The sequence below is a fragment of the Neofelis nebulosa genome, chromosome 12 (assembly GCF_028018385.1).
Source record: "Neofelis nebulosa isolate mNeoNeb1 chromosome 12, mNeoNeb1.pri, whole genome shotgun sequence".
NCBI lineage: Eukaryota > Metazoa > Chordata > Mammalia > Carnivora > Felidae > Neofelis > Neofelis nebulosa.
In genome coordinates, this window is record NC_080793.1 from 3,890,986 (window position 1) to 3,907,994 (window position 17,009).

A 17,009-nucleotide genomic window follows, 5' to 3' on the forward strand; every position below is an offset into this window, starting at 1 on the left:
AGACGCAGAGGCCGGGGCTCAGACTGACTCTGGGTCTGGAGCTTCGGCGGGAGCTGGCTGGCTCTGCAGGTCTCTCAAGCTCTTGAGCCGGTGCCGGAGCTGGCTCTCGGGTGGGATCTGGCGCTGAAGCCACTTCCGGGGCTGACGCTGGCTGTGGAGACGTTTCCAGCCCTCGAGATGCCTGTAGCTCTAGTCGTGCTGCCGGGAGCGATGAGGACCAGGTCTAGTTCGCTCCTGCCTTGTCCGTTGCTCTGGAATGTACGTCGGTCCGACCCACACTCCAGAGCTGGCTGGTGCCGGACCTGGCAAGTCGGTTGACGACAGAGCTGCCTCTGTCTCTGCAGCCGGTGATACCGCGGGTGCCTGTGCTGGTTCCAGCCCTTCCGCTGGTCCTGGAGCCGGTGCTGGAGCTGGCCGTGGTTCCGGGGCTCTCACGTGAGCCGATGTGAGAACAACAGCTCTGGACTTGACACTGGCTCAGGTGGGAGAGCCGGCCCGCGCTCCTTACCTGCCGCTCTATCTGCTGCTGGGCTTGTGCCGGAGACGCCCCTAACTCCGGATTCGATACCAAAGAGCTGGCCCTGAAGGCGGTGCGAGCTTTGGAGCCGGGGGTCGAGCCGGCACCGTGGTCGGCACCGTGGTCGGCACTGGTGCCGCAAGAGGACGAAAATTGGCCACGCGAGCGCCTTCCCACGTGCCTTTGCAAAACCAGAACACGTTCCAGCGCCGCGCAGAGAAGCCCCAGCCCGAGGATCCACCCCAGGGCGTCTTCCTCACCTGTAGACCGTATGCGTGAATATCAAATACCTTTCTTTTCTTCCCTTCCTTCTTATCGTGTAACATCTTATCGTGTAACATCATATAAGATGCATTAATAACGGCTCACTTCACATCATAGGATGTAAGTCACAGGATATCGAAGACAAGCGTGGACGTCCCCTGAGAGCTCAGCATCCTCCTCGGGGAGAGGATTTGTATGGTTTGAACTGTACGTGGGACAGCTGTGCTACGTTAGGAGGGAGGATGACTTTCTCACTCTCTTTCTTTGGAGCTTAACCTGGAGAACCTCAACGACCACAGCGCTAAACTGCCTTCCCGTTCCCACTTTAAGAGTCTCTGTCACTTGCGGGCCTTAGAGACCGAGCGCCACGCAGCGTGCAAAGTGCCTCCCCGGTCCAGGCCTCGTGTCGCGTACTGGGCTCTGCGGGCACCTCCTGGGAATGCCGAGAAGTGCGTGGCTGATGCTTTCCTGGCTGAGGACACAGGTGACCCCCCAAGCCCTCTTACCTGGAAGAGGCCAAGTTGTGGGCTCAGGGCTGCCGCTCGCGAGACCGGCCGGAAACACCGTCAGCACCCAGACTCCCGGAAGAGAAAAACGGGCCTCCCGACGCGAGGCCTCAGAAAACAAGCCAGAAACGGTCTTTTCGGAATGTGGACTTCCACAAAGGAAGTCAGTACAGAAGATGCTGTATTCCTTCTGCCATGCGTCTCGGGTGAGCAGGGGTTTTTGCCTCCTTGTCATTACCCGTTAGGACACATGCTTGATATGCTCTGTTTCCCGTACAGTCGACTCCATTGATGCTAAAAATTCTCACTCTATCGTCGGGACAGAGAGGAGGAAATTATGGCATACGCGTGCCAGAGGCAACCACCACCTGGAAGATCATCGTTACTATTTTGATTTCTAGTTGTCCCTTGTGGGGCGTGTCATCTGAACGGGCCCACCCCCAGGCACACAGCGGCCCGAACGAGGATAACCAGGACCAAAGAGCTCCCATCCGGATCCTGATGAGCTTCCAGAGAAGTTCTGTGTGTTTGTGTGAGGGAGAAAGACAGAAGAAGAGGGAAAGCGACACGACTTCGTGGTTTTCACGCTGCTGTAAAATCCGATCGCCACTAAGTACAGAAAACGCTTGACAGAATCCAACACCATTTCGTGATACGAACGCTCAAAGCAGAAACAGAAGGGAACTCCCTGAGCGCTCCTAAAGGCCACCTACGAACAAGCCACAGCTCCCGTCACCCAGAACGGAGACAAGACTGGAAGCCTTGTCCCTGAGTTCAGGAGCAAGACGGACGAGGCCCAAGCCCCCGGCAGCAGCCCACGCTGTCCTAGAGGTCTGGGCCGTGTCGACGAGGCAAGAAAGGGGGATAACAGACATCTAGATCGGAGGGAATGAAGGAAAGCCGTCTCTAGTTGCAAAGAACATGACTGTGGACATGGGAAATCATACAGAATACACAGAAAAGCTTCCGGAAGTAATAAAATAGTTCAGCAAGGCTGCAGGATACAAGCACAGTACCAACAAAGAAATTGTACGAGACGGTAAACTGGTGCAGCCAATGCGGAAAGCAGCATGGAAACTCCCCAAGACATCGAAAATAGAAACACCATGTAATCCGGCAATTCCACTTTCGGGTATTTAGGGGAAGAAAACGAAACACTCACGCCAAAAGATATCTTACCCCCGCCTCCCAGCACTACTTACAGAGTCAAGACGTGGAAGGAACCCAAACGTCCACGATGGATGGACGGATCAAGAGGATGTGGGAGTGTGCGCACACAGAAACGTACATATCATAGAATACTAGTCAGTCATAAACAAGGAGGAAACCCGTTTGTGACAACACAGACGAGGATATTATGCTACGGGAAATAAGTCCGACGGAGAAAAACAGATATCATGTCTCCTTTGTAAGTGGGATCTTAAAAACAGAGCTCAAAGAACTCACAGACAGAGCAATCACACTGGTGGTTGCCAGAGGCAGGGGCTAAGGGATGAGCGAACCGGGGAAGGTGGGCGAAAGGTACAAGCTGCCGGTGATAAAATAAATAAGCCTAGGGACGTGATGTGCAGCCTGGTCACTATAGTTAATACTGCATTGCACGTGTGGAAACTGCAAAGGGGTAAATCTGAAAAGTCTCTGTGACAAGAAAAAATGTGCAACTACGTGTGCAGATGGACGTTAACAGGCCCTGCTGTGTGATCACTCGGCCATACACACAGCTACCCAATCATCGAGGTACATACGGAACGGACTGAATGCCACGCGTCCGTTCAACAAAATCAGGGGCGCCCGGGGGGCCCAGTCGGTTAAGCGGCCGACTTCAGCTCAGCTCAGGATCTCACAGTTCGTGGGTTCAAGCCCGCATCGGGCTCTGTGCTGATGGCTCAGAGCTGGAGCTGCTTCGGATTCCCTGTCTCCCTCTCTCTCTGCCCCTCCCCCACCTGCACTCTGTCTTTCTCTCTCTCTCTCTCAAAAAGAAACACTACAAGTAGGTGAACTGAAAGACAGCATCACGAAAGCTAGAAGGCACCCTACTGAATGGGACAATGAATCGGCTAAGGACATATATCCTAAGAGACTCGCATGTGGAATGCATATTAAATCTTACAACTCAATAGGAAGAAACCACGCATCCAATTTAAAAATGGGAAATGCAGGGCGCCTGGGTGGCTCAGTCGGCTGAGCGTCCGACTTCGGCTCAGGTCATGATCTCACAGCTCGTGAGTTCGAGCCCCGCGTCGGGCTCTGTGCTGACCGCTCAGAGCCTGGAGCCTGCTTCTGCTTCTGTGTCTCCCTCTCTCTCTGCCCCTAACCCACTCACATTCTGCCTCTGTCTCTCTCAATAATAAATAAACATGAAAAAATTTTTTTTAAAAATGGGAAATGCAGGGGCGCCTGGGTGGCGCAGTCGGTTAAGCGTCCGACTTCAGCCAGGTCACGATCTCACGGTCCGTGAGTTCGAGCCCCGCGTCAGGCTCTGGGCTGATGGCTCAGAGCCTGGAGCCTGTTTCTGATTCTGTGTCTCCCTCTCTCTCTGTCCCTCCCCCGTTCATGCTCTGTCTCTCTCTGTCCCAAAAATAAATAAACGTTGAAAAAAAAAATTTTTTTTAAATAAAAAATAAAAAAAAAAAGGGAAATGCAGCTGAGGAGACATTTCTCGACAAACGATAAACAAGTGACCAACAATGTTCCACATCGTTCTTTAGGATGGAAATCCAATCAAAGCCACCATGACATACAAGTTCACATCCACCAGGATGGCTGTCATTAAAAAGATAGATATTAAGAAGTGTTGGCACGGATCTGTAGACGTTGGGGTCCTCCTCCTATGCTGGCAGAAATATAAAGTGATGTAGTCCTTTGGGAGACAGTCTGGCCATGTTTCAAAACGTAAACACGGAGTATCCATATGATCCAGGGATGAAAACCTGTGAAAAGCCTGACCGTGAACATTCACAGCATTGCCACTCACAGTTGCCCAAAGGTAGAAACGCCCCCAATGTCCATCGACTGCTGAGTGGATACAGAACACGGCCTATCTACACCATAAAAATGATTTGAAGAACATGATCAGGCTTGAGACCGACTGAACTCCCGGTCCATGCCGCACTCACGGTGAACCTTGACAACATCAGCTGCATTAAAGGAGCCTTCGGAAACCAGCACATCCGCGTTATTCTGTGTGTAGAAGAGGCCCAACACAGCCTCCCTAGCTACAGCTGGGCGCCTGCTACCAGGTCATTACAGGAAAAATGACCTCAGGTGTGCCCCTGCCCCCAGGCGCCCCGAGGGGGTCGAGGGCAGTGGTGGTGGACGGTGCTCCCCTTGGTACCGAGGATGCGCCCTCTCACCTGCTGGATGACGGGGGTCCCCGATCCTCCATGGAGGGACGGAGGTCTCCAGCCGGTCCCTTCATACACAAACAAGGACAGTGCAAGACAAAGGCCCGGGGACAGGCAAAGGATCCCCGGTCCCCCGGGGCAGCTGGGCAGTCGAAGGGCACCCAGACCTGCCCCAGCACCGGAAAGTCCTAAGTGGACTCTGGGCACCGGCTGAGGCCCGTGCAAGGGCTGCAAACTGTGGGCGGGCACGGGTCGCCCTGCAACAGGTTGCGCACACCCAGTGCGCACGACGAGGCCCCACAGCGGCTGGAGGAACCCTTCCAACACCCCCACGGACGTGCGCCACGCGGGACCAGGAGGGGCGGAGACTCCCGGGCGGGATGCGCGCCCTCCTGGCTGGGTCCCAGGACGTGGCTAAGTGAGGACAGAGGCCCGCGACTTGAGCCCGAGCCTCCCTTCCCCTGCCCCAGGCGTGTGTCTCCTCTCCTGCCCTGGTTGGAGGGCCCCAGTCCTGCCCCAGTGTCCCCACCCCTGCCTCCGACGTCCCCACCCACTGCCTCCTGCTACCCTCCAGCCCTGCTGGGAGCCCACACTGCCCCCAGGCTGGGTGAGCGATGTGGTTCCACCTCAGGCCCTCGGGGACAGTTGGGAAACAAGCCAGGAAAGGCGGGCACTGGCCCAGGGCAGCTGTAGGAAACACCTGTGCGCTCACTCCTCTGTCCCGGCTGTTACTGGCCATGTGAAATTCTGGAACGAAAGGTTGGGCCAGTTTCCGGTGGAATATAAAATGTAGACACTGCGGGGAGGGCTGAGACCCAAGAAACACAGCAGGATTCCGGAGGAGATGTGCGTCCCCCAACATCCCCGCCCCCGCCAGGCGGCCCTGCCGCCCCAGACCCTGCACGCCAGCCACGGTGTCTCCCGCCGGGGTGCTGGCCGGGGTCCAGCGTCTGCCATGACCCTAATTGTAGAGGATCTCGTTTCAGAAAATCTAGAACAGGGTGTTATGCAGACATCGTGTGTGATACCTTGTTCCAGTTACTGGCATATTTCCTACAGGATGCTAGAAATGAGAAAAAGAACAGTGATGGGCCCGGAGACACCCCATAATCCCACCGCTGACCTCCACCTCCCCTGGCTCCCAGGTGGGTCCTGGGCGTTTGAGTCGGCCTCAAACTGGGAAAAGGGTGCTTGGCTTTCTGCGGCATCGCCCTCGGACGCCCCAGTGTCGGGGCTCCAGGGACTGACCGGCTAGAGGTCACCTGCTTAGCCCCCACGCGTGTCCAGACGGGCAGGCTGCAGGCCCCAGGCGCTTCTCCCTGCCCCTCCGCGTCAGCTCTGTGCTTGCCCCTACCCCTCGCCTGGGGGCCGTGTGGACTCCGCTCCCTCCCGCTACTCCCTCTGCTGCAGGCCGGCGGCCACCACGTCCCCAGCCGGAGAGGGAGGGCCGACGAGAACACCCGCAAGCAACGCATTTCTGGTGTCTATGCCCGGCTCGAGCGGCACCCGCTCCGGTCAGCTCCAGGCGCACACACCCCGTCCCGTTCCCTGCTGGATTCTCAGCCCTCAAACTGTGCCGGGTGAGGAATAACACTTCACATCTCGCTGACTCACTGGGACCGTCCCAGAGCCGCATGACGCGGGCCCCGCTGTTTACAGCGACACATGGGAGCCGCGGCCTCGTGTCCATTCATTCATCACCGCAGGCGTCAGCACCCGTGTCTGTCTGCTGCTGTGTGCAGGCACCCGCACACGATGGTGAAGCCCAGACACCACCCTGCCCTCGGGCTCACAGCCTAAGTGGAGGGACGGCGTCTCCCCCACAGTCAGCAGCTGGGGCCACAGAGGCAGAGCGTCCCCACCCTCCCCAACCTGCAGTGACCCCCGACTCCTGGCCCGACTTCCGGCGCCCTGCGTGAGCTGGTCCAGACGCCCTCCCCTGTGGGCAGCCCTCACCCCACTCCGGCCTCCCTAGGGCCTTCCTCCCCCAGGGAACCCACGGAGCCGCGGCCCCTCAGAGGCCCCTGTCGCCACCACCCCTCCCATGGCCCCCACCCAGGACGTCCTCATCTCCAGGGTTGGAGCCTCCTCAGGCTCCCGTGCGAGCTCAGGCTTTGGGTCGGATTGTCCTGGGGGCAAACCCACAATAGGGTCATGTCCCAGCCCTGTGACCCACAAACTCACGTGGTGGGGGTCAGAGCCTCATTTTCTTCGTTGATAATGGGGTCCGTGACTCCCATCTCAGGAAGGTGAGCAGGAGGCACGGGGGTCACCTGGCTGGGGGAGCCCCAACCCAGGACAAGACCTGGGCTGGTCAGGGCAGGGCTCCATGAGGGTGAAGACTGAGTCCCTTGTTCCCGTTCACCGCTGGCCTTGGTCGCTTAGAGCTGAGTGCCCTTGATCCCGGGGCCGCAGTTCATGTATAAGAAGGGGTGAAGTCAGTGAGCACCCCGGGGAGTCCCTAGCAACTCTAACCACCCCCAACACTCAGACATCCCCACGATGTGCCCCCTCCTTCCGGGTCTCCCTCCCACCCCTCTGACCCGGCCAGGGCTGCGGCCAGGGACAGGCTGCCCCTTGTGTCCCGGGTTCTGGCAGGAAGACAATGGGAGGAGGTGGAGAGAAGGAGGGGGAGGCGGGAGGTGACAGGCCGATCCTCTCCTTGCCCGTACTTGGTGTCCACCGTCTCCTCCAGGCCCCCTGCCCCGGCCGTGCACCCAGCTGGACCCTGGGGGGGAGCGTGGGGTCTGTGACAGCTGGGACGGTATAGGGACATTCGGCGACCCTCGTGTACCCGCGTGTCCAACCCACCCGGCCCTCAAGTCTGCAGCCCACTGGCTGGGGTGAGGCTGATCCGAGGGCTCACAGGATTTGGGGTTACAGGGCAGCGGTCTGGAGGCAGGGTGCACACGGGATCAGTGGCACGGAGCCCCCCGGGGAGGGCACACAGCCGTGCCAGGCCGAGGACACGAGACCCAGCTGCCCTTTGCTAGGGAGGCCTGTGTGCCTGGCACATCTCCTCTCCATCCACCCAGGAGGAGAGCCTGGGCCCTGTCCACGCTGACGTCACTCCACGCCCAACCTCAGGGCCAGGTGGGAGACTGAGGCCAGGGACCGGCCCAGGACACGTGAGGTGGGCAGAGTCCAAGCAGTGGGGGTCTCCGTCCTAGGCCAAACTCAGTCCTCCCCTGGGGTTCGCCCTGGGAAGGAGACCCCTGAGGTCCCGTCGGATCCCTATCAACCCCATACGAGGTGGGGCTGTTATATCTGCATGTCCCCAGACCGTACAGGCAAGCACACGCACACACACACACACACACACGCACACTGACCACCCGGCAGCGGCTCAAGGGGAGTACACCCTGGAGGGGGGAGGGGACACCGGGGCAAGAAGAAGGGGACTAGAGGCAGTTCTGCCACGGGGCAGGGGCGCCCAGTGTGCTGGCAGCATGACCAGGGCTCTTACGTGGGGTGGGGAGACGTGCCAGCCTGATGGCCAGCGGGGTCTCCAGGGTACCCAGGGGGCTGCCTGGGCTGGGCACTTCCCCAGGGCACCCAAAGAAGACGGGATCTGGGGTCCTGTGTCCACCACCAGCCTGGATCTAGAAGGAGACACCCCCCTAGTGGGAGGGGGCTACGGGACAGGCCTCAGCTTACTCCTGTGTAAATTGGGCTGCATAGATGTGGTGTCCCAAGGGTCCCACAGGCTTGTCTGCTGGCCCTGGACCTCCACCCCTGCACCAAGATGCTCCTGGTCCTGGGAAAATGCTATCTCCTCCCTCAAGGTCCTTCTGAGCGGAGGGCAGCCTGGGGACTTGGAGGACCGAGGACCTGGGTTTGCAGCACGTGGCCAAGCAGCGGACCCTGGTGTGGGGACCGAGGTCAATACCCTCCTTGTCGGAGCCCCGGGGCCTCATTAGGAAGGGCTTCCAGAGGTAGTGCCCTGGCTGGGGTGAGGAAGCCTTAGGAGTGAACGGGGCACCGGGACGGGAGAGGTGGAACGGGGGCCAAGGGAGGCTTGTGAAGTCCTCACATCGCCCTGGAGCCCGCAGGTCCTGCCCCTGTGCCCCCCTAGGGCCAGGGAGGGCTGCTGCCTGGACTACACCCAAACAAACGTGTGTGTTTTGTTTTCTGGTTTCCAAGCCTGGGGCTGTCATGCCGGTGCTGACCACCAGGGGGCAGGCTGTGTCCACTGTGCTCAGTGAAGTCTCTGGAGGGGGAAGGGACGCTCAGGGGTCAAGCTGGGCGTCCCCTGCCCCCAACCCAACATGTACCTCTTACTATTAGTCTGCATGTCCACAGCGTGAGCTGCTCAGAGGCAGGTAGGGACTCTGAGTTCCTCTCTGGACGCATTCAGCCCCTGTACCTCTTACCCTGAGCAGGGGCTGTGTTGGGCCCAGGGGCCGGAGTCAAAGATCCCGTGAGGTCCCAGCCCTCCAGGAGCTCACAGCCCAGAGGGGGAGGTGGGTCAAAGCACAAGAGTGAATCCGTGTGAAAGGAAAGACCAACACTGTCGGGAAATGAAGCAGGGTGAAGGAGGGCGGCCAGGGGCCCTGGGTGGGTGGGGGTCTCACAGGCTTCCAGGGTGGCTCTGATGCTGGGACCCAGAAGGACAAGAGGAGCCAGTCCCACACACGTCTGCAAGCAGTGTGCTCCGGGGACAAGCAAAGCTGCAGAGACTCAGAGGCACGGAGGGTTTGTCCGCAGAGGAGCTGAGGAGGAGCCAGTGTGGCCGGAGAGAGCTCGGGAGGGAGGAGAGTGGGCCCGGGCCCCAGCCTGGAGGATGGGCTGTTGTCTATGCTGGGGGACACATTCACCTTACTTGGACCACCTCACACTTTCTGTACCAGTCTCCCGGCTCGGCTCAGCTGGGGGCCTCAGCCCCACGTTCACCCAGGAGGCCAGGGCTGCAGCCTCAGCGGAGGCTCGACTGGGGCAGGGTCCGCCTCCAAGACCGCGACCGGGCACGTGCTCTTGGCAGGATTCGGCCGGGACTGGGGGGGTCTCAGGACTTCTGTGTCTCAGCCCGGAGCCTCTGCAGGTTCTTGGCACTGGGCCTCCTGGGGCAGCTCATATTGTCTGCTCTTGCTTCGTCAGAGGGAGACACACACACAGACACACAGACTGACACAGAGACAGAGAATGGACCCGGGAGAAAAGGAACCCAGAGAAACCACAGGCTTTCATGAACCAGCTTGGAAGCGACACCCATCGTTATATTCTCTCCCTCAGAACCGGTCACACGGGCCTTCCACCGGGGAGGGGAGAGGATGTCACGAGGATTCAAGAGGCTGTGTTAGTAAAAGAGGGCACGTGTCAGAGATAGAGACCCCTGTGCGTGCTGTGACGCCACAGTCTGACGCCAGCCAGGACAGGGCTGGTCCTCCCGTGGCCCAATCACAAACTGGGAGATGCAGAAGGCTGGACGGTCACACCACAGAGGGGAGAGCATCCCTCACGACCCAGGGCCAGAAAGGTTCACAGGACTCTGGGCCAATTAATGCACCAAAGCCAGTGCGTTCCCCGGGATGGAAGCCAGACCCGTCCCAGTCCGAGGGAGGCGGTCCCCACGGGAGCAGGCGTCAGAGATGCGGGGCGTCCCGGGGAGGGACTCTGGCAAGTGAGACCCAAGGGAGGCATTGGTGGTCTCTTCAGACGGGCAGGTTTCTGGTCTGGGGACCGGCCGCCCAGGTGACAAGGTGAGGAAGCACAGGTCCCCAGTTCAGATGTGATGGGCTCCCGTGTCTGGGAGAGAGTCCTCAGGCAGAGAGGAGGGACCAGGGGCTCCAGGGGGATGTGGCAAGCCTGCCGGGAACCAGCCCCTCCGGCTGCAGGTGAACCCAGGTGCCAGAGGGACCTGAACGGGACAGCAGTGTGTGGCCGGCCTCGCTTTCCCCATCCAAGGCCAACGTCTTCTGCAGCCCTTGCCACACCGCCCCTCGTCTCCAAGCAAAGTGGTTTCTCCACTCAGGTTCCCTGGTGCCCGTTCAGGACAAGGATGCCTCCCGGTAAGAAAGAGGAGAGCCGGCGGGGCTCACCCAGCCCGGGGGCCCTGGCAGACAAGCCGGCACTGGGCCTGTGGACCACGGCCCTCTCCTGCCCCCACCGGCACCGTCTGCCCTCTGTCTGCTGACCCCCACCTCCCAGGAGACAAATCCAGCCCGAGGACCGCCTCGGGGTCGGCCTGGGAAGATCTGGGTGTTACCACAGGTGAGGGAAGACACAAGGGGTGTTCTCGACTCCCAAATCTGACGACCCAAGTCTGGGAGGCGAGAGGAAGATGGGAGGAAATGCAGGGTGTGCATTTGCACGTCTTCCTAAGAGTAGAGGTGGGTGGGTGACCCAGGGACTCGGGCGGAGACCTGACGCCTTCAAGGGAGCCGGGAGGAGGATCCGAGAGAACCAGAGCAAACCCACAAAAGCACAGGGGCGGCGGGAGGTGCCGGAGACCTACGTGTGCGGGTCCTCCAGGGCCCCCACCCTTCGCTCTGTGTGTGTGTGTGTGCGCATGTGTGTGTGTGTGTGTGTGAGTGTGTACAATGGTTAAAAACCTTTGTGAATATGGCTTACGTGTCTTCTTAGGGTGAGGAGGGCCATGGGGACGGCGCTCCCCTTGCTGGCTGACGGGTGAGAGGCCGTACCACCTCCTGGGTGGGGTCCGGGGCTCGCTTTTGGGATCCAGGTTCGGGCACACAGCGGGGAGCAGACAGGGTGCCGAGGGCAGGCATGGACGCATCCACAAAGGGACAAGGACAGAAGCGGTTTCAGTCAATGACAGCACCTTTCGCATATCAATTCATCTGCTTATTCGAGAAAGGTAAACGTCCACTACATTGCGGGAAGGTTCTGGGGACTTGGACTTAGAACAATGAGCCAACCTAGTTCCTGCTCGCATGGAGCTGACTGCAGCAGGGAGGGGTTCACTGAGGAATTCTGGTGACAGCCATGTGGTCTCGCTGGGATCAGCGGGCTCGTCCAGCAGCTTAGGACCAAGCCAAGTGAGGCCCGCGGTGGAGGGGCTATGCCCGAGCCACCCCGGATAAGCAAGCCTCCGTTCCCTTGGCCTGTCCTTAGATTTCCCATGTGTCCCACGGGTGTGTAGGGAAACAAGCCCCTCGATTTGTCCGTGAACTTGGTCTCGACTCTTCCGGGCAGAGGAGGAAGAACTTCCTGCTGGTCGGTCTCCCCACTGGTAACTCCAGGAGAGGGGTTGACGTCACCAAGGGGACGGGGCGGCACCCCCGGGGGAATGGCTAGGGATCCTTTTCTGGTTAGCGGCCAAGCTGGACTGGGAGCCCTGGCCTCCAGACTGCGTCCTCAACCTCCCTCCCACCCAGATCCTCCCGCTTGATCCCTTGCTGTGACCTCCGCCTGAGATCCCGGAGGAGGCCCGGGAATGTCTCCCAGGAAGGAGGGGCTACGTGGTCGAGCATGTGTTAGCACCCTGGAAGGAGCAGGAACAGGGCTCCCCAGACCTTCATCTCCAAGGGCAGGTGGAGGCAGGGCCTCAAGCCCAGTGAGTGCATGCACCTCCCATTTGTTACCAGAGGGCAGAACCTTCTGTCTGGAGCAAGGGCCAGCGTTTTCCCGGGAGCCCAGCAGACGGCTCTGGAGAGCTCAGGGTAGACCCAGACATCCATGTCAGGCCCCGCGGGGCCTCGGTATCGGGACTGGGCGACAACAGGAGACGTGTCTCTGTGGACAGATGCCAGGTCTCAGGCCACCTGCCACGGGCTCTGCCCTCCAAGTTCTGGGTGACCTTGGACAAAACCTCGGTGTTCCCTGCTATAAAAAGAAGCGATGGGTTCCTCATGGGCTCGTCAAGCTGTGCTTCTGGGATTGGGGGTCGGGCCTCTAGGGGGCCGTGGACGTTCGGGGAGTCCACGCCTCATCCCGGTGTCACCCTGAGCAGCTCTGTCCCGTGTTTGCCACACAGGGCTTCTGCCTTAGGTACCGTCGGGACAGCGTACGCCCGCCCCCATATAGGTGAGGTTTAAAACCGTAAGGGCAGGTGAGCCCTGGGCCAAGCCTGTCCCTCCGGGTCTCTGCTCCTCTGTTCCTTGTTGTCCTGTGCGCTCAGGGGGGACCAGTGGGTATGCAGTCTGGTTGCTCAGTCTACGGGAGTCCAGCTGAACCTGCAGGTCATTCTTTTACCAAATCCCATCGTCCCGCACTCGCTAAGTCCAGGCCTCGACCCACAGCCCCCATCCTGTCCCTGATCCCACGCTGGTCATGGGGAGCAAATCTGCAAGCTCCTCTGAGACCAGCAGGCCGGGACCCCAGGAGCAGACCCAGGGAGAGGAGAGGGCTCCCCCTGCATCCGGCAGAGGAGCTGAGGGTGGGGCAAGGGGCCCAGACCCACATGTGAACGAGGGCATGTTCGGAGGGGCCTGTGTGCCCAGCAGGCTCACCCTGGGCTGGAGAGAAGGCCTTGCACTTTGGAGAAGGCTGGGAGGGACGAAGGTCCAGCCTCCCTCATCCACTGAGGCGGTTGGGGCCGCCTTTCCGTTCAGGCTCCACAGGCTGGGACCTGGGGCAGGTGGTCTGGACCTTCTGGACTCGTGCTTCCTTGCAGGCACATGTGCAGAGGCCTCCTCCCAGACTCGTCAGAGGGGACACGGCACAGGAAGATTCAGACCCTGCAAAGGAAGATGCCACGTGGGGGACCCCGTAGGGTCGTGCTCACTGAAGAGGTCATGGTGCTCAGCACACAGCAGGGACCTGAGTTCCCCAGCTGAATTAGGGAAGGAGGAAGGGAAGGAGGGAGGGAAGGGAAACCATAGAAGTGGGGTCTACCCCAGATCAGGTCAGAGGTCCGGTCAGAGGGCGTCACAACTCGGGCCCTGGAAGGGGGCACGGGACACGTCCTTCTGTCCCTCCAGTACTGACCTGCCTCCACGTGGGACCTGTTGACCTCCTGGATCGTCTCCACCTCCTCCGCAAACAACGCTGAGTGTTCCCAGAAGGGGGACAGTGGGTAGGGGCCAAAGAGGGGCTACCGGAATCCTGTGCCCTGGGGGACTCTGGGACAGCCTTCCAGGTGGCCCTTTATGTCCTCCAGGCACCAGGCCACGATTCCACCTCATGTCTCAGGGAATGTGCCCACCCATCTAGAAGGCCCGTTACATCCCCATGTCACAGATGGGGACACCGAGGCTAATAGCACAGCCTGGGTCACTAGTAAGACGAGCTGGTCAGGAAGCCCATCTCCTTGACTTTGGATTGTCCTACCCGCAGGCGTGCATCTTGGCGTCCTGGAGCACGGGGTCCCTCTTCCTGGGAAACCCCACCACCTGCCGGGGGCCCCCACTTAACTCTGGGGAGCAGAGCTGACCAACGCGCCTGGGGCCCCACATGGGGCTGGGGAAGGGCCGACACCGGGCTCTGGGGGCTCTCCCAGTATTGGGCCAGCCGGTCCCCTGCAGGACGAGGACTTCTCGCTGGGGATCGGCTGGGGCCTCTGCTTCCTCACGTGGATACCTAGGGTGCCGGTCCCCAGGCCAGAAACCTGCCCATCTGAAGGCCACCAGCGCTGCCTCTCTGGGGTCTCGCTTGCCCGAGTCCCACCCCGGGACGTCCCGCATCTCTGACGCCTGCTCCCATGAAGGTCGCCTCCCCTTGGACTGGGACGGGTCTGGCCTCCATACCAGGGAACGCACGGATTTGGAGCATTATTTGGCCCAGAGGCCTGTGAAACGTTCTGGCCTTGGGTCGTGAGGGATGCTCTCCCCCCTGTGGTGTGACCGTCCAGCCTTCCGCATCTCCCGGTTTCTGTTTGGGCCACGGGAGGACCAGCCGTGTCCTCTCTCGTGGCAGGCTGTGGTGTCACGGCACAAACAGGGGTCTCCACCCCGAGACCGTGCCCATTGTCACCGAAGGGGCCTCTTTTAACCCACCTAATCTTTAATCCATTGTGATTTCAAGGTCAAAGGAGAAAAAGTCTATTTCAAACGACCACAAAGTACGAAAATGAATCTGTCCCATATGAAAGTTCGGTGCGGACCCAAAGTATCTCTGGCGAGATTCCACTTGAAGGAAACCTCCAGAGTAGGTAACGGAACACGGAGAGAAAGCAGACTGGGGGTTCCCAGGGGCTGGCGGGGGCACGAATGGGGAGTGAGGGCTCCGGGTACACGGTGACCTTTGGGGACCGAATTATTCTGCAACAATATTCTGTGGCGTGGTTCACAGAATCGGGAGCATGCCCAGCGCTCAGGAATTGCACAATGTAAAATAAATAAATTTTTATTGAAGATTACTGTGGATTTTAAGCAAACCATGAGCAAATAAAGTAACAGCTACAAAGTAGAGGAGAGAAAGGATAAGGGAGAAGAGGAAGACTCATTCTGGTGGGGGGGCGGAGACTGGGATTGGAGCAAGAATTAGAAATACAATAAACACCCCTCGAAGGCCTTCGGGCCCTTGATTTGTGGCCGGCATCCCTGCGGGAGCAAGGGCGGTGGCAGGAACGGTGTCGGGAGCAGAAGCAGGACCCAGCTGACTCTGCTCAGGTGCCCGCTGTCCCAGCACAGGTCCCAGGTCACCTGCTGGCTCTCCGGCCCCTGCAGGAGTCGCTCCAGACTCCACCCCTGCCTGCAGAGACGCCGAGGACCCGGATGCCCTTGGGTCGGGCTCTGGAGCCGCACCGGCTTCTGCTCCTGCCCCGGACTCTTGAGAAGGAAACAGAGTGATGGTTGCAGCGGCTCCAAGGCCTCAGGGTGAGAGGAGGGATGGTCCCCCACCCACCCAGCGCTGGCCTCTCCAGGGGCCTTTGCAGAGACACAACTCACCCCAGAGCCTCCCCGAGAAGCCGCGGCCAGGAACCCACACCAGAACCTCTGCCCTCTTGCAGGCCGCAGCCCTGGGCTCTCAGTCTCTGCTCCCGGCCCCACACCAGCCCCTGGGGGCTTCTCCCTGGGAGGCCCAGCACCGCCCTGGTCCCATAAACACACATCTGCCACCCCAGCCTTCTCACCCTCGGGCTCTGGCTCCGGGGGCTCCGGGTCCTGATCCCAGGACCGGTGAACCAGGACCCTGTGGAGGGGCCAGGGCGGTGAAGGAGGCCTTCCCAGGCCAACTCTAGGCTCTGCTTCCGGAGACCTCCGTGTGGCCACTCTCTCCCTGGGTCCAGGGTGGCCCTCCTGGGCGACGGGGCACACGCACAACTCTGTAGGGCAGGTGAATCGGGATTCGGCCAGACGTTTCCCGATTTCATCGGTTGATTTCTGTAAAGACAGTGACCCGCGGACGGCCTAGAGACATCACAGCCCTCCCCAGTCATCCTCACAGTCAGTCCTTCCACCCTCTCCACCTGTGGCTCCCAAATCGGACACAGACCTGAATGTGCACAGACCTGCCCCTGGGACACAGTGACATCCACCAGCAGGGCTTGTGATGAACCTCCAGAACAAGAGGACCACCCCAGCAGACCCTGTCCCTCCCATCGACCCTTGACGGGGATGTGAGCCTGACCCGCCCACCAGGCATCTGACCCCTTCATCAGTCTGCCCCTGCTCAGGTGGGCCCTCCACACACGACCCCTCCTTCCACACAGACACACACACACACACACACACACACACACACACACGGGGGGCATGGGGCCGCACAGGTCAGATCAGAGTGGTGTCGGGCTGGACTGGATGTCTCTAGGTCTCCCTGTGTTACCTTTGGGTCCCTGCGAGATAGAGACCTGAGGCGTCCTGTGCACGACCTGACCCACTGTCTCAAGGGTCGGGAAGCATCGCAGCCTCGGGCTCCCCTGAGCCGGCAGCCGGCGGACACGGGCACACAACAGGAGAACATGTTCGTCAGGCGAAGGTGTCCCAACGAATGAGCCCAGTCGGGCGCTGTCTCCAGAACGTGGGTGCCTGGTGACCCGGGTTCCGAGTTCTGTTGGGCTCTGTTACCAGGGAGGTGAGGTCACTTCCTGGGGCCCCCTTACCCGGCTTCCTGCTCCCACAAGACCCCTCCCAGTCTGCAAAGGGCTCCCCTCCATCCCATGCCCTGTCCCTACAGTGACACCAACACAGCCCAGACATGTTCCCGCGAGGCCTGGTGCAGCCGGGGCCGTGGCTTTGGGGCCACAGCGCTGGGTTCAGACCTGGGATTTCCTCCTGACCAGTGCTGGGGCCCTGCACAGACCCCGTGCCTCCTAGGGTCCCCCGGTCTCCCGGTCTGCACAGTGGGGTCCTTGTGGCATCTACTTGTAGGGGCGCCATCAGGGAGACACCGTAGACACGTCCCGTGCCTGCTATCCCATGAGGCTCGTGGGCACACGTGGCCGTGGAAGGATGAGGAAGGGGTGGGCCTGGCACGGAACACACTCACGCGGGCCTAGGTCTGCTCCGGGTCCAGGCACAGCCACCCCTCCTGCCT

General features: G+C 60.3%; 1 protein-coding gene across 1 annotated transcript; it reads right to left on the bottom strand.

Moving 5' to 3' along the window:
• Positions 1-14,860: 14,860 nt before the first annotated feature.
• Positions 14,861-16,579, bottom strand: LOC131491132 (uncharacterized). The gene is made up of 3 exons (XM_058693659.1): positions 16,299-16,579; positions 15,607-15,856; positions 14,861-15,301 (listed from the first exon to the last, which is right to left on the bottom strand). The coding sequence occupies exons 1-3, from the start codon at positions 16,434-16,436 to the stop codon at positions 14,973-14,975; spliced, it is 717 nt and encodes a 238-aa protein (XP_058549642.1). The 5' UTR covers positions 16,437-16,579; the 3' UTR covers positions 14,861-14,972.
• Positions 16,580-17,009: the final 430 nt, after the last annotated feature.

Coding starts and splice junctions, on each gene's coding strand:
- LOC131491132 (XM_058693659.1), bottom strand. CDS start 16,436: ATGTTCTCCTGTTGTGTGCCCGTGTCCGCCGGCTGCCGGCTCAGGGGA. Junction 15,857..16,298: donor TATCTCGCAGGGACCCAAAG/GTAACACAGGGA, acceptor CTGTCTTTACAG/AAATCAACCGATGAAATCGG. Junction 15,302..15,606: donor CCCGGAGCCAGAGCCCGAGG/GTGAGAAGGCTG, acceptor TTCCTTCTCAAG/AGTCCGGGGCAGGAGCAGAA.